Source organism: Lissotriton vulgaris, chromosome 3_1 (assembly GCF_964263255.1).
Source record: "Lissotriton vulgaris chromosome 3_1, aLisVul1.2, whole genome shotgun sequence".
Lineage (NCBI taxonomy): Eukaryota > Metazoa > Chordata > Amphibia > Caudata > Salamandridae > Lissotriton > Lissotriton vulgaris.
In genome coordinates, this window is record NC_141689.1 from 1,860,894,179 (window position 1) to 1,860,910,787 (window position 16,609).

Genomic DNA, 16,609 nt, shown 5'->3' on the forward strand with positions numbered 1-16,609 from the left:
ATTGGCAAAAAATACGTTTAACCAAAATGTAAGCTGGCTTTGAAGGTGGAGGAAGCTGACTTCACGCAACCAGAAACCCAGCGTGTCAAGCGGTTCCGGTGAATTATTGCACCTCTAGCAGGCAGAAAGGACCGGAAAGCCACATGGGGTGGAAGGTGGTCACTAATGAGGGAACAACATACAGATATTCTAAAAGATGGAAAGTAAAAACAGGGCAAAGGGATGGGTCGCAAAGGAAAAAAAAAGACACGAGAACCCGTGTATAGAAAGCAAGGAAAGGTGAGGAAAAAGAACATGAAAAGCAAAAGAAACGATCAATTGAGACTTGGCATAGAAGGCAATAATGAAATATGAAAGTGGAAATTCGGGAAATGCACTAATAGTAATGTAAGTGATTGAACTGAAAAGAAAGAGAAGAGAAATAAAGTGCAAGAAAGACTGAAAGAGGGGTGAACTTAAAGAGGGTCAGAAAGCAGAAAGCGGGCGACAAAGGAAGCAAAGGAATGAATACTTTTTTTGATGAAATTCTTTGTATTAACTATGTATTTTATCTGTGCCTTTTATGATTGTTATACCACAATCAAAATAAAGCTTTGGTCTGATTCTGATTCTGGGTGCTGCACTGGGTGACAGGTTCATAAATATGGACCAACGTCTTAAATATCCTATTTATTTGGAATCATCTTTTGTGCATATTTTTTTTTAAATAAAAGTTGGAAATGAAAAATCTACAGCTCATTGGAAACAATGTGCACAGAAATGCTGTCAGACCTTTACCTGACTTTGAGAATTTACAAGTCTTTATATTTGACAAAGAAATAAGAAAAGGCTACATGATTGAATTATTAACTCTCAGTAATATCAATGCCTGTGGGTCAATCAAAGGACTCCACTCCATACATTATATTTTATCTAGCTAGTATTAAAACAAGCATTATTAATGACTACACGTGTGGCTTATAAATAAGTGTTTCATTAGTCATCAATGGGGTTTACGCATTTAACAAGTAATCATATATGAGCTCTACTGGGTTACCTATTGAGCGAAGAAACAGCCTCACATGTGTGCGCCAGCATTGTGATTTTGGTCATACTTTGAAGTTAGCCTTTATAGGCATAGCGCAACACTCGTGAGCCCCATAAGGTGGTGACAACTGAACGTGAGCGTGGAAATAGGCCAAGCAGGAAGCTTGCAGCTGCAGCGCACATAGCCAGAATCAGGGCTTACCACACCCATTGGTCTGAGGTGGTAATAGTAACAGAAGGAGGACATAAAAAAAAGTTGGTTCAAGCGGGAATAAAAATAGCGAAAATCCCAGCCAGACACAATGAAATGGTATTTGGGATGACGCCTATGTCCAGCAATATTGGGAGACAGGATGTGGCATAACATCCAGAGATGCCGGCTTTGGTACTGGGGAACCGGGTTAGTCTCAGTGTCAGTTCTCTCCATGCCTTAAAAAAAAAAACAACACAGAGACATGCCAATTGGAAAAAATAAAATAAAACAATGTCAAAATTCTAAAAAATGCCGATAGAAAACTAAATACGGAACAGAAACAAAATGACAAATGCTGATAGGTAAGTTTATTAGCACTACAGCAATTGTTGCTGAACTCCCGCAGGGTGAGCGCGTACAGAAAGAAAAGACAACATTTCAAAAACACAGTCAGAAACAAAATAAAATATTTTGTGCACTTAAACAAACCTACATGCACAAAAGGGCAAGCCTACATTTTATAGGGAGATGCTCCATGAGAGGGGTGGACACACAAAAAGGAGGGAGATATAACCAACATTGGCCACCGAGAAGCAAGCCTTTGTGAAGGACACGCAAAGCAATACATTAAAAATAATGGATGGGCTGTAAGCCCACAGAGAAGATACAGCATGTCTCAAAGAGACAGTGTATAATCTGTCTAGGTGAGACCTAAAAATAGTAGAACCAAATGAAGAAAATGGAAGAGACATATATATTGGCAATTAGGCATATCGTTCAAAGTAAGACTTACCACAGTTAAAATGTTTTGCAAGATTAACTCATGGACTAAATGCATGTTTCTAATTGGATGATTGTTTTGCACTTACTACTTCTGGTAGTAGCATTGCTTTAGCTGCTCAAAAATATATTCAGAAACAGCTTTGCTGTTCCTCAATAAAGTAGTAATACTACCAGCCAGATGCCAATTCCAATGATTTGGTAAGTTACTAGTCTCAGGTGGAAAGGTTACTAAGTAGTGTAAAAGTAGCAGATGCCCCACCATCAGAAAATCTATTCATTTTCACTTGTTAGGATTAAGATGAAATTGCACCACAGCCATTTTTCTTCACATGCAAGAAGCATTCCCATGTGGGAAAAAGACGTCCCCTGCATCTTCTAAAAATGTAAGGAATGTTTTCGACTCAGCTTGTAAAGTTACTGCAGTAGTTTCTGTCACAAACAGCCTCATAATGAGACTCCTAGAAGCGGGGTATTATTTTTGCACCTGACAATTAATGATGCTTATGGTCTCATTATTACTGAGGGTGCAAAATTAACAGGGATTTCATGTTGAAGTCTTACAATGTCCTTACATTCCCCATGTAATTTCTAATTTCTTCATGGAGATTCAACGCAAGCCTCATAATTCCTGAAGGGGCATGTGAAAGGTTACCGGACCTCCCGGAGTGAGTACCTAAGTTAAGGTGCACAAATTAGATATGTAAAAATGTTGTCAATGCAAGTGACTATGACAACAAAGTTAGAATTTTGTTTTTGTTTATCATGTTTCGAGTAGTCACCTCTTCTTCTCCATAGCTAACTTGCAGGTACCAACTCCTAACTGCAAACTTGCAACCGTAGCAAATTTGCATTACTTGTGCTAAAAATCTTATGTAAAGCAACGAGGAGAAAAGAACATTTCATTTAGTACTTCTTCCCTTATTCTCACTCGGAATGTTGTTGCAGTTTCATAAGGTTTTATTATTTTATTGCAGTATAGACATGAGCAAATGAGACAGTCTTAAGGATTTATGAATCAAGAAGTCCAAACCAGTTACTTCTACATATTTTTACATTTACATTTGCTGACAGAAAACCTATCACTTTAAGTACATGAGAGCCCACTAATAGTATGAGGTTCAGTAGGACATGATTGCACTGCTTGTCATAAAGGAACACTCACCTGCACTGCTGTTTTCAGGTAGAACTGCTTCGTAAACATTGTGCACAAATTCAATACTGTGCGCCTGTCCCAGTACATAGATGACTAAGAGACCAGTGGCAGTCCTCGCTGGCTGACCCTGATCTACAGCCAACACTTTTAGAACTTTGGGACTTAGTGTTTCATAAGTCATAATCCGTAGTATCTGGACTTCCCCTGTGTGACGGTTGATATGAAATAGAGGCTCATCTTCTGCAAAATGAAACTCAACAGTGCCATTTGTTCCTTGATCTGGGTCAATCGCTCTCACAGTGGTTATTGTCTTGTTCAATGTTGTCTTCATGTATATGTGGGCATTGATTGGATTCTCTCTGAAATGTGGAGTGTTGTCATTAATATCTTCGATATTAACGACTACTTGAGTGGTAGCACATCTTTTTGGGCCATCCACGCTGCAATCGCATGCGACTGCCCTAAATATATACTGATGTGCGGTTTCTCGGTCTAGTGACTGTGTGGTTACAATGGCTCCTGTGGTTCTGTTTATGGCAAAGACCCCCATGGTGGAGTCAGTCAGCGAATAAGTTACTTCTCCATTTGAGCCTTCGTCTTTGTCAAAAGCCAGCAGGTCAAGGACCAACGATCCAACGGCCAAGTCTTCTCTCAAAGATGTGCGATGGACATTTTTTGTAAATGCAGGGGTGTTGTCGTTTGCATCCAGGACAACAATGTTTAGCTTGGCCTGGGTGCTTTTCTGTGGTCTCCCAAGATCATGACATTCAATGATGAGGGAAAAGTTGCTGACTTCCTCTCTGTCAAATGCTTGGGTGGCCCACAACTCTCCTGAAGTGATATTTATGGCGATGTACTTGCTAGAGTTTCCACCTTCAAAATGGGAAAAAGAAATGAAAGAAATCATTATCACTCGAGGGCATCCATCTCCAAATTCATACCATACTAACACAGATCCTGTGTGGTAAATGGAATAACAAGGCACGTTGCTAGTACAGCTGGTTCGCTTAAGTGCCTTGGGCATTTTTTCATTTCTTGAAGAATTATAACCTACATTTCATTTATATCAGTGTGTGGCAGTGAGGGTAAATGCAGAACTCCATATTCATTATTTTGCCAGATGTTCACCTTTTTCCCTAAAATCTACATGCCAGTTAAAACGTGTTGCTACCATGCTCCTGCTCTAAATAAGTGGCAACCTAAATGAAAATGACCAGAGACCTATCACGGACTTTGGAAAACAAAATGATTTATTTTTGGTTTTTTGAATTGCCTATTAGAATCAACTAAAAGACATTCTTATTTGACACAGATAAATGAACACTGATGCAGTAAGATCTCAATGCCCATCTAATATGCCATAACCCCGACTTTTATTACACTTTAAATTCTGTCTTTGAGTCACAGTACACTATGCTTACTTCCTTGAGGTTCAGCTTCGCCTTGTAGGGCCTCATTAGCCAAAAGGTTGAAACTCTTTAAGTTGTAGGATTATGACTATATTGTTTGTAAAAACACAATCAATAGGAACGTTGTGGATTAACACTTAAAGGGAGACCAGCAGATTATCTGCAAGCAAAAAATGGTTTGAGTGAAAAAAATGTAATTTCACGTTCAGAAAATCGATCCCTTTCACCCCAAAAAGTATGGGACCAGGTTCACAGAAGTAATCTGAGACAAAATCCTAAATGTACTACTTTTGGTATTCACGGAAGGTATTTAGTAGTAGTAAACTAACTTTACTACTACTAAATGCCTTCTGTGGATACCAAAAGTAGTAAGTTTAACCAAAAGTAGTAAGTTTACCCAAAAGTAGTAAGTGCATTTTGTGAATACTAGAAGTTGTAAGTCCCTTCTGTGAATACCAAAAGTAGTACATTTAGGATTCTGTCTCAGATTAGTTCTGCGACTCTGATCCATAGAATATAGGTTTATTCTATTTTTTTCTCACACAGTTCACTCACTTAGTAATGTTTGTTACTCCTCACATTTGCGGGCAATTTTTCACCCTGACAAGGGCCTGAGCAAGCAAAACTTCTAGGTCTTAGTGAGAAACTCCAGAGCCAGGTTCCTTGCAATTTACAATAAGGCTAGTGACTACTGTTACCATTGGGTATTACAGGCCTGTCATGATATATATCTAACTGTTTATATGCATATTGGCAGCATCAGAAATGTACAGGCTTCCCATAATGAAGATGTAAGTGTAGGTATGTACATTGGTGTGAAAAGCTATTAGAAGTGTTGGTGAGAACCCACAAAGGTATGACCAGGGGGCGTTCACTACTTTACAAGTGGCCATCAGCTGCCTGTGTACTGAAAACACCCAGGCTCCCACCCCTAAATCTAAACTTGCAACTTCTTAATGATACAAGTTCCTTGTTTTAATCTGTATGAGGGTCTTCATTGCCCTAGACCCAGTCATGTGTGGGTGTAAATTCAACAGTATTTCAACAATCTTTTTTTGGTAAGATCTTTCCTCATAAGCAGGATCATAAATATCAGCCAGATTATTCCCTGATTCCCATTTTGCGAAAACGTGGCAATCTGTTCCTCTAAGTTTTCCATCACCAGTACATCTTGCAATTGACTAAAGACCAAGGTCACTAGTGCTTCAAATACCACCTTAAATTTTATGGTCGACCCCAATTGGCCACGTTTTTATTTCCAAAATTTTTTGTGCTATACTTGAACGTGCAACAGTTACAAATGGGCAAAGTAGTTGCTTAATTATGAAAGGTAAGGTTTAATTACTTTATTAAATATCCGCATAACTGTAACTATTTTGCATTTATTGGTGATATGTTGGGCATTTTGATGGTGACAAAATGACTATACATAATCACGGTCCCATTATGCCTCTTTATCAGGTACGATGTTGCTGATGTGCACACAGATGTAGAAATAAAAGACCCACATGTGGATGGGTGACACATGTTATTCAAAGAGATGGACTATCCAGGGTATGCCCCATGCTATTCTGGTAAATAGTTCTGTGATGTAGCAAAGAAAGATACCCAACAAATGCAGCTGCCCGTGGCTCTGAGCATTGCAGATTTATGGTTATAAATAGTTCAGACGTGGACCGTGGCTGAGCTAGCTAAAGTGCCGGACACTCTGTTTAGAGCTCCGCAAGAGTCCATCGTGAGTGTGTTGCCCAGACCTCTCTCAGACCAAAGCTTTCTCCACCTGTCGTCACAGGTGCTTGGCGAGTTGAGGCCAGGCGAATTGGGCCTACCTGACTTGGGCCATGCAAGATCTCTGTGGTGCTGCCCTGAGAAAAATGGCCCTAGGGCAGGCAGATTTGCTATACTCCTGTGGTGCTGGCCTGCCTGAGGGCACCCTACTGGAGACGTGCCCCAGTCCAAACGAGAGAGGGTTGTCGGTCCCGTAAGAGAGGAGGGGAGGGGACCTGCTAGGCCACCAGGATGGGCTGCAGAGTGGCTGAAGTCTAATAGAGCTTGACTAATGAAAATAGAGGTGAGCCTGTGTGGTGCATTCTGGAAGATCAGCACGGACATTCCTACCCCTTTGTGATGTGGGGTGGGATCGTCTCTCCCCCCCTGATCTTTAGAGGATGTCCTTGTGATTGCTTGGCTTGTTGTGTGGACCGGACAGAGACTAGGCTGGCCTGGAACTGACTTTGCCAGAATAACAATCCTTGGGATGCATCTTGAGGTTGCAGTAGAGAAGAGGAGCGATCCCCAATTACCATTCATACACTCTCCACTGCAACATCCACTGAACCACTGGGCAGCTCCTCCATAAAAAACCCCTCCCTCTTTGAAGCATTTGAAAAGTAGCTTCTGGATGAGGTCTGGGGACTTTTCCCCCCTTGGGTGGTGGGGGTTATTTGACACCGGCATAAACTTTGACCCTTCTTCTCCCCATCTGGGAGGCATAGAGGGGATGGTCCGCTGTACTGCGAAGACACTGACTATTGAGGTGATTCTGTTGGCAACTGCTCATGCTGCCCCACACTAAGCATCATAGATATGGCTTTGGCGGCGGGTGGGTAATACTTTTCCACTGTTCCATACTCTGGCAGAAGGGCCCACCACACTCCTTTTTCATTGGCTGTTCTCTTGGACAGCCGAATAGCTCACTTCATAATGGTCCACGGCAAACCTTCATATTCCTCCAAAGAAGTTATAATGGACAACTATGCGGGCTTTGAGTCCCTACCGGATGGGGGTGGCTACACTGAACTGGGGTGAGCTGGAACCATGTTCCAATCCTCATGAGAAATCACAGGCCACAAACAGAATTCTTCAAGCCGTCCAAGCTTTCAAAGGGATTCTGGAAATCAGTATAGTTGAGGTAAAAGTGGACATGTCGCTACTAAAACAAGACCTACAACAGGCTGTCGAAAGAATTTCGGCAGTGGAAACTAGAAACTCGATGGTCGAAGACTCCATTGTGATATGCACTAACAGAAGTGGGGAGCTCCCTCAAACTGTGAGTAAGGTTGATGAAGGCCATTTACACTCCAACAACCTGCATCTACTTGGCTTTAAGGAGAGCATGAAGTTGAAAGATCTCACTAAAATTTCGGGATAATTGGTTTGGAAATGGCTCAAGGAAGAAAACTGTGCCCCCACTTTGTCATTGAGCAGTGACACAGTGCCCTGATGAGGAGGGTACCACCAGACACTCCACCTCGCTCAGTAAGTGCCTGAATACTTAATTATCAGGACAGGGATTAAATCCTTAACTCCACAAGATTGAAAGAAGAAGTCCTATATTACTTGCCATTAGACATAATGGGGTGGCCCAGTGACCCTCAGAACCTGGGTTCCAAGAATTATATAAAGACAGTGGTTCTGTTGGGGATAGCAATTTCTTTTATAAACCTCATATGTAGGTAAAACTCTCAATTTTTCAAGAATATTATTAGACTAACTTTTTCATCCAATAATAACAACACAAAGGAAAAAGCAGAAGACGTAATACTGCAATACTGATCAGTCCACACCTAAGTTTCAATTTCAAGAAGAGAAAAATGTATCTGTTAAAACTATTGCTTTGAATTTTGGACTGTTATATTGTTACTTTTATGTATTTTTTGCATTTATTTATTAACTCACAAACAAGAGCACTTGTCACTATTGCACTTGAACACATATTTGTTACGGATATACTCACGTTATTTATGTCTAGGACAACCGTTTTAAATGTTTATTCATGTTATATTGATATCAGAATTCCAAAAATAAGACAACATTGGAGACAATCTTTAAAAAAGTGGTGTGTGTGGTTCTTCTTCTGCTTTTTCCTTTTTCCATTGTGTAGTCATTATTGGATGAAAAAGTTAGTCTAATAATATTCTAGAACAAATTGAGAGTTTTACCTACATATGAGGTTTATAAAAGAAGTTGCTATCCCCAACAGAACCACTGTCTTTATATTACTTGCAGCATATATCTGTTTTTCCTGACTACACCAAATCTGTTTCTTTACTTTGCAAATCCTTTCTGGATATTAAAAGGAAGCTTTGTGCAATGAACATACAATATATACTACTTTACCAGGCTAAGGTTATGGGGTACTCTACCATAATCATTCCTTTTCCTCTGAAACCGAATTGGCGGCATTGGAAGGGGTGGAGGAGAGACCCTGACATAAACCCACTGGACCCCACAATTGGCCTGAGAATGCAGAGTCTAGTAGAGATGAGAACTTGACAAGAGGAAAGTCAGCGGACCCAAAGGAACAGAAGCTACCCTCTATGCACCAGAGAGGGAAACAAGAATCCATCTGACTCTGATGCCATGCGGGAGGGAATCTAGTGCCACAAACTGATCAACCCACTTGTTTCATTGGAGGTGCTAAACTTTGACCCCCAGGCCCTCCAACACTGCGATCACACCCTCCTCTCAAGACCTGCCTGACACATCTTATACCGAAAGGGGAAGATGGAGATTTAAAAGTGCATGCATTTGAGTGCACCATGACTCTTGCATGTAACATTCAACCAGGACACGAGCAACAGGCGGCCCTCAGGGGAAGCCATCGAGTCATGTCCCCATAGTGAGACAAATTATACTGCCTCTGTTCAATCCTGAGTGCTGCAACCATACACCCGGGCTAAGTGGTCTTTACTGTCCTAAACAACCTGAAGGGAGCATTGTTGATCTAATGAAGTTAGAGAAGTTAGATGGGCACAGAGGGACTTGGATGGTGGGCCTCTGCAAATTATTTTGTCACCTCTGCTTGACATTATTGCTGTTATATTTTGGCAGATACTTCATGTTCTAAAGTGTGGGGAGGGTTGGGAGTGATGTATCATGTTTCTATAGTTAAAATTGTTCAGCATTGGATATCCCTCAGCACACGCAGAACTATACCTACACACAAAGCCATTCACAATGACAAAAAATACCCTGCTGCCACAGTTATAATACATTGTTAGAAATATTTCCTGGATGTGAACGGCATATTATATATGTTCAAGTCGGGCTGTGGTATTAAAGGCTGTAAAATACTATGGGGCAGATAATTATGTTTGTAAGAAACACATCTAAAGGAGGATTTTTGTATGCAATTTCATAGATATGGCTTCACCACGGCCTCACATTCGGAATTTGAGCAGGGATCCAGGGAGGTGGCCATTATGATACACAAGAAACTCTCACTGACCATGACACATGCATGCACTAACAAACTTTGAGGAGGCAATCCTGGTGGAATATCGCCAATTCACCTTCAAACCCAAAAAATCCAACCATTATGTTCTCCTCAAAGCACAGCTACAACACAAACAATCTAGACAGGACACAGCTCACAACATGTGGTTTGTGGCTCAGAACAGACTCTATGACCAGGTTGGTAAAATCAGCAGACTAACTCAGTGGTTGGCCAACAGAGTGGGTGAGACCAGACACATCCCAATGATTCAGGGTGATTACAGGCGTTACTCACACACTACCACAAGACATCCAACACCTTCGCTCAGTACTACACTACCATGTACAAGGCACCTACCTTTTGACCACCTCAGACCCTATCAGAGTACTTAACAACTGCATGATGCCCACACTTTAAAAGGAGGACAAGAATAAATTAGATGGTCCACTAATCACTGAAGAAATAACTAAGCCACTACAGCAACTGGCCTACAGCAAGACACCAGGACCAAATGGTTTTCCGATGGAATTCTGCAAATGCCTCAGTACACCACTAGCTTAACCAATCCTTAACATATTTGAGGTGGCTAAGGAACAGAGGACTTTACCCTCAAAGATCTGTATGGCCCATACCGTAAGATTACCTATACCACGTAGACCACTGAAGCTATGCAAATCATACAGCCCAATCTCACTAATCAATTCTGAATTGAAAATACTGGCCAAAGTATTAGAGACTTGGCTAGGATGACTATTCACTAAACTAATACATCCAGACCAGAGTGTCTTCATGCCATACCAGAGCACCTAGCACCATATCAGGAAGGCCCATGCACTATTGGCAGGGGCCACACCCTCAAGGGGCTTCTTGCACTGCTGTGGATTGACTTTGAGAAGGCCTTCAACATCATGCCATGGGATTATCTTCTTGATCTTCTTCATTACATAGGTTTTAGGTCACATTTCATGGCATACACCCATCTTTTTTTATACCAAACTTACAGCCCAGCTTCGACCGGAATAGCAAAGCCCCAACCTCTCCCACTTGAGAGAGGAGTAAGACAGGTCTGCTCACTGTTACCCCTACTATTAGCTATTGCGATAGAACCCCTCACTCAAGCCCTTCATCAATCTTAATGGGTAACAGGATTTAAATGGTCTTAGACACCTGAGGACATAGTGTTGCTCTATAAGGACGACCTCCTTATATTCCTAACTGACCTGGTGTCTTCAAGCTCAGCATCAATTCAGGTGCTTACTGACTTTAGCACTCTCTCAAGCTGAGGCCATGGGCTTTAATATTAAATGTCTAGAAGTACATCCGACAAGCAAAGAAAGAGTAGCACAGAATGACAATATCCTATCTCGTCCATAAAACACTTGCAAAGACACACAGAAATAGATATCCTTACCACTGTCCATACTATAAAGAGTTGTGTTAGTGAACATGATTACTCCGCCAAATGTTGCAAATCCAGTTTACCAGGAGTCTCACCATGATAGTCCCTGACTCTTAATACAAAACTGCTCACTTAATCGTTATTAACAACGGGATAGATGTAGTTCAGCAGGGTACAGAGAACAACACATGGAGTTGAGTTGTGGTTGATGGGAAGGGTCTCTCCAATACAATTCCGTTATGGGATGAAACGCCACCTGTTATTCCCCTGATGACGAAAGTGGTGCTGGAAATGTGGAATTCTCCAATAAGCATATCAGATAATTTGGGAGATTGCCAGGCCAGACCCTTCTCTGGACTGGTAATGCTCTCCCTGATGTCGGCTCACCATGGGGCCTTGGTGGATGGGATGTCTTGAAAATCTCCTTACTATAAGATGTCACCCCAGGGAGTACTTTAAGAGCTTTCACTGAGATATAGGAGGAATTTTGCCTAGCTCATTTGCAATTTTACCAATATCTCCAGTATTGCCACACACTCCATATTTAGCGACAGTAGATTACTTGCATGATTTTACCCCCTCAAAGCAAAACCGACTATGTCCCCACTCTACAGTAGGGGCAAATTATCTGAGCTCTATAGATCACTGGTTATAAACTATAAGATACTCTCAAACAGCTTTGAGAGGCATTGGAAAATGACACTGGACACCTTGAAGATGATAAGTGGACATTGGCACTAATAGCCCCCAGATAGGAAGCAATACCCGATAAATACAAACTTATTCAGTTTAAGTATTTTCACCAGGTTTACTTGACCTCAACCAGACTTTGCTGAATACACCAGGGAAGGAGCCCAGAGTACCTATAGTGGGAGGGTGCACTGGACCACTTTCTTCATACTGTGTGGTTTTATTCGGTTCTCAGACCCTTCAAGGAAGTCATGGCCATGATGTTTCAACAAGTACTTGGAGCCGCTTGACTTGAACTGTAAGGTTGCCTTTTTTGATATACGCGATGATGAAGGAATTACAAGAAATGAGAAATCCCCGATAAGACTGGGACTAATGCTTGGAATATTAGATAATGTGCAGAAGTGGAGATGCCCTACAGTTTGCTGTCAGACTTGGTGGAAAAGAGAAATGGATAAAAGCCAAATGCTGGAAATCCCCAACTACTGATTAAAAGGATGCCCTAATAAAAGTAAACAGACATGGGGAGGAGATGGGAGGAATGCTGAGACCTTGAGAGGGGTTCCTGAGGTCTTTTTTCAGCAGCAGCAGGTAATAGGAGAAATGAAAGTAGGGCAAAGTGGAATACTTCATTTATTTACTTTATATCCCCTTTTCTGTGACTACTGACCATACATTGGCTTGTGAGCTCTGATGCAAACAGTTTAAACATTTATTTGTTTATAATATTCACTGGCAGTAATGCTTGGTAACAGAAAAAATAATAAAGAAATGTGTTTAATAAATAGTTCAGACACCTATATACACCCTGAAGTAACTTCTGCTAGGTCATCATATTTATACAGGATAACTTACCAACAATCTTATACTGGACAGATCCATTGATGCCCGCATCCTGGTCAACAGCCAGTGCAGTAAGTAATACACCTGGTTCACGATTCTCTTGAATGCGAATTTCAGCAGTGGGAAGGAGAAGCTTGGGTGCATTATCATTTTCATCTAGGACCGTGCACATGATAATTGTTGTGCTGGATAAAGAAGGGGTTCCGGCATCTTTCACTAACACTAGTGGGAAATTAGAAAAGAGTTGAGCAAAGAAATATACTTTATTTTTGATATTTTTTTTACAATATGCAACTATAGTTCAAAATAATACCACCGGGACAATCCTTGAAATATGTTGAGTGTTTGTAAACGGCTCAAAATGCAACAGCTTCACTAATGCCAGCGCTAACAAAGAAAATACAATTTAGTTTGTGAAAATCGAAAGTCCTATATTGACAGAATGATTGCACTTTGTAATAATAAATATTGTTGGAGACCGATGAAAAAACTAGTTTTATTACATCCAAATCTTCTCAATGCGCTACACACCAGCATGATCCCAAATGTCTACTGGCATGAGGTGTTTGATTGAAATAGGTGTAACTGGTCTCCCAGTAGACACATATGTACATTTACTGGTATGGATCCTTAATTTCGATGACAGAATATCGATGGTACTTCATAGCAAAGTCATACTATTGTGGATACCAGAATATCAAGGTTTTGAATATCAATGCTAAATATATAATATTATCTTTTGTAACAATATCAAAGTTTTAAATATCTATCACTTTAATGTTATGGCTTTAATATTTGTTTTACTTTTTTATGTCACTAATGGATCACGTATTTGATTCTTTTATTTTTTTTGTAAATGTTTTTTAATATTTAGGATTTTCTTCTTTAGTGTGTGTGTGTTTTACATTTTATTTAGTTTCATTTTGAAATACATTATTGAGAACATTTGCAATTATATTTTTCGAGGTTGTTGGGATTTAAAGGGATTTTGGGTGGGTAGTGTTTTAAATGTAAGGTTTATTTTAATTTACTCAAATATTATTTTTCATATATTTAATACAAAAATTCTTCTTTAAATTTAATTTTAAATAATATTTAGGATATTGAACATTATAAAGTTTTTGAGAGGTTGTTTTAAAATATATTTTTTTATTTTTTGGAAGTTAATTAAATTATTATATGTCTGTTCAACTTTTTTAAATTACTAATTAAATTATATTTTTATAATACATTTACATTTTTTCTTGCTAACATTTGTTTGTGTATTTTTATTAAAAATGTCGAAACATATTTTTATATTTTTGAAATTAAACTATGTTTAAGAAACAATTATGAGTTTTCAAAATGTTATGTTATAATTTTTATATTACATTTGAGACTAATATTATTTTGTAAATACAACTTTGTATGTCAGATACATTATTTAATCATTTATAATTAAATTACATTCAAAAGTAAATTTCTTTAGTGTACTTTCATATCTTTTTGGCTTTAATAAGTAATAAGTTACTGAGATTGTTATTGTTATTTATTTTATATTTATTTAAATACTTTAAAAAAAATCAAATTCCTTTAATATTGATTAGTTTGTAATGTCGCCCCTGGTACAAATATTTTCTACTATGTTGTTAATTTTGGTTTGGGACTATTCCATGTGCCCCTCCTTTCCATCTGCTTCCCGCCAGAATATTGGGAATAGTAAATCTGATCAAGTTTGGAGAGGAGATAGTAAATCTAACAATCCTTGCCCCCCATAGCACGTCCCTTTCCCCACTGTTGATTAGTCTGCAGTGGAATAGAACATCTGCCCCACTCCAAGAGAGTACAACACTTTCCCCAATGTTTCAATGTTCTTTATTTTGCTTATTTTGGAGTAGGAAAAGTAAATGTAATCCTTCTCTTTGCAGAGCCCCACATGTTTCCCTATGTTGTTTACTTTGGAGTGGGAATAGTGCCCCCAGCCCCCAAATCCAATATCTTACCCAGTGTTGCTTTCTTTAGAGTGGAAATTGTAACTCTGCCTCAGAATCCAACACTTTCCACAAAGCTGCTCAGTTTGGACTAAAAATACAAGCCAGAGGCGAATGATGTCCTCAGTGTTGCTTAGTTTGGAGTGGGAATCCCAAATCTACCGCCTCATATTGCAGCATTTTTTATAATTGAAAATGTATTTTAATTAAATACATTCAATATTTTTTAATTATAGCATGAATATTATTTATTCTATATTTTGGTTTTCAATATATTTTGTTCATTCAATGTTGATTTTAAAACTCAATATTATTCTTACTTATGCTTTTTATTTCTACTTTTTTAATTTTAGATTTTTTGAAGGACAGAATTTGGGTATCATCTTCATTTTAACTATAAGTATAAGGATCACAATATTTTTGGAGTCAATATTTTTTCCTGATATTTTGGAAGGTCCATATTTCTACAGTCGATATTCGAGAAAACAACCATATTTATTAATATAAAATGTGTTTTCAGTTGTCTCACACTACACTCAAATTTCACTGTGGATCTAAGTGGCTCTGGTAGGAACAGACTTGTCTTATTCTTAGCCGCATCACAACAAGGCTGATGACCTGCACTTGATGAAAATTCCACTTAGCATTATATTGTGCGAGCTCACCAACTTGACTCATAGAATACTCTTCCTCTAAATAGGTCATGGTTTAGAGTTGTGGTACTAAGGTAATTGTACATTTACCTTGTGGTAAATTCCAGTGCATTTACATGTTAAAGTCCCCAGAATGGGGAATTAGCATGTTGGACTGCTTTTTACAGTCATGGAACAACATAGAATTCCCAATTCCATGTTTTTCCAAATACCTTTATTGCCTGCCTAGAGGAGGTGGTAAATGTAAGTGTAGACATTTGGGTGAAGGGAGGGGTAGGATGGGTTGGGGCAGTATTAGATGGAAAGGAAATGTGATTTCTGGAACAGGGAGCATGAAAAATGGGGAATGAAGCTACATCCAAAGTCTCATGTGATTTGTCCAGGCACATTTACCAATCAGAACAATCTGGTAGGGTTTTTACACATCCAGCAAAATTGGTTGGAGAAGCCTACCACTTATATTATGGCAGAGCAGAATTCTAAGGGCCTTATTAAAAGCACAGCGTTTCTGGGACTGCTGTACATGCGGTGGCGGTTTGACCACCACCACCACCCCGGTGGTCAATCTGCCGTATTACGATGCTGACTGTTGGACTGCCACAAAATCGCCACCACTGCCAGGATTCAGGATCTTGCAGTTGTGGTGGTGCGGAAAGCAGGCCGGATTTGTGGTGATGCCCATGCCAGCACTGCTGAGCGAATTATGCCCTACCTTTCCACCATGTATTTCATGGCATGATATGCTTTGCAGAAAGATAGGGAAAGGGCCCCCAATAGGGCCCCTGGGCACATCTGCCCATGGGGGTGGGTGCAGGGGGTACATGATTTCCCCCCGACAAGACCATGCTCCTGCGTGCAGTGTGTGACATGCACATCATTGTGCATGCCACACAGTGTTCCTGACATAGCAACAGTTCCACGGAGGTGGCATGACTGCTAGTTATAATCCTCAGCGAAAGCCTGCCACTGCCATTGGCCTACTGCCGCACCACCTGCCCACCCTGGATTGAACTCATAATGCAATGGATGGGTTCACCACGGGCTTGGCGGCCTTCTTAGGACTGCCATGGTGCAGTCCTAGAGGAAGACCGGCAATCTCGTAATAAGGCCCTACGTGTTAATTCTGCTCCACCTGTCTTGCAATCAGAGTCATAATGTCTTTTTCAGTCAGCCACAGCCCATGTCTCAACACAAACAATACAAAGTAAGGTGTTTTGGGTCAGCCTCTTTCAGACTTCAACTGCTTTAAATCAGCCCTACTTTCAGCTGTTG

At 40.0% G+C, this 16,609-nt stretch overlaps 1 protein-coding gene across 1 annotated transcript in view; it reads right to left on the minus strand.

Moving 5' to 3' along the window:
• The window catches only part of DCHS2 (dachsous cadherin-related 2), a 932,357-nt gene that overhangs the window by 204,427 nt on the left and 711,321 nt on the right, over window positions 1-16,609 (minus strand). Inside the window, exons 14-15 of the mRNA XM_086962326.1 lie at window positions 12,727-12,936; window positions 3,165-4,028 (exon numbers count right to left, since the gene is read on the minus strand). Coding sequence (XP_086818452.1) covers window positions 3,165-4,028; window positions 12,727-12,936 — 1,074 coding nt within the window. The remainder of the gene's footprint in view (window positions 1-3,164; window positions 4,029-12,726; window positions 12,937-16,609) is intronic.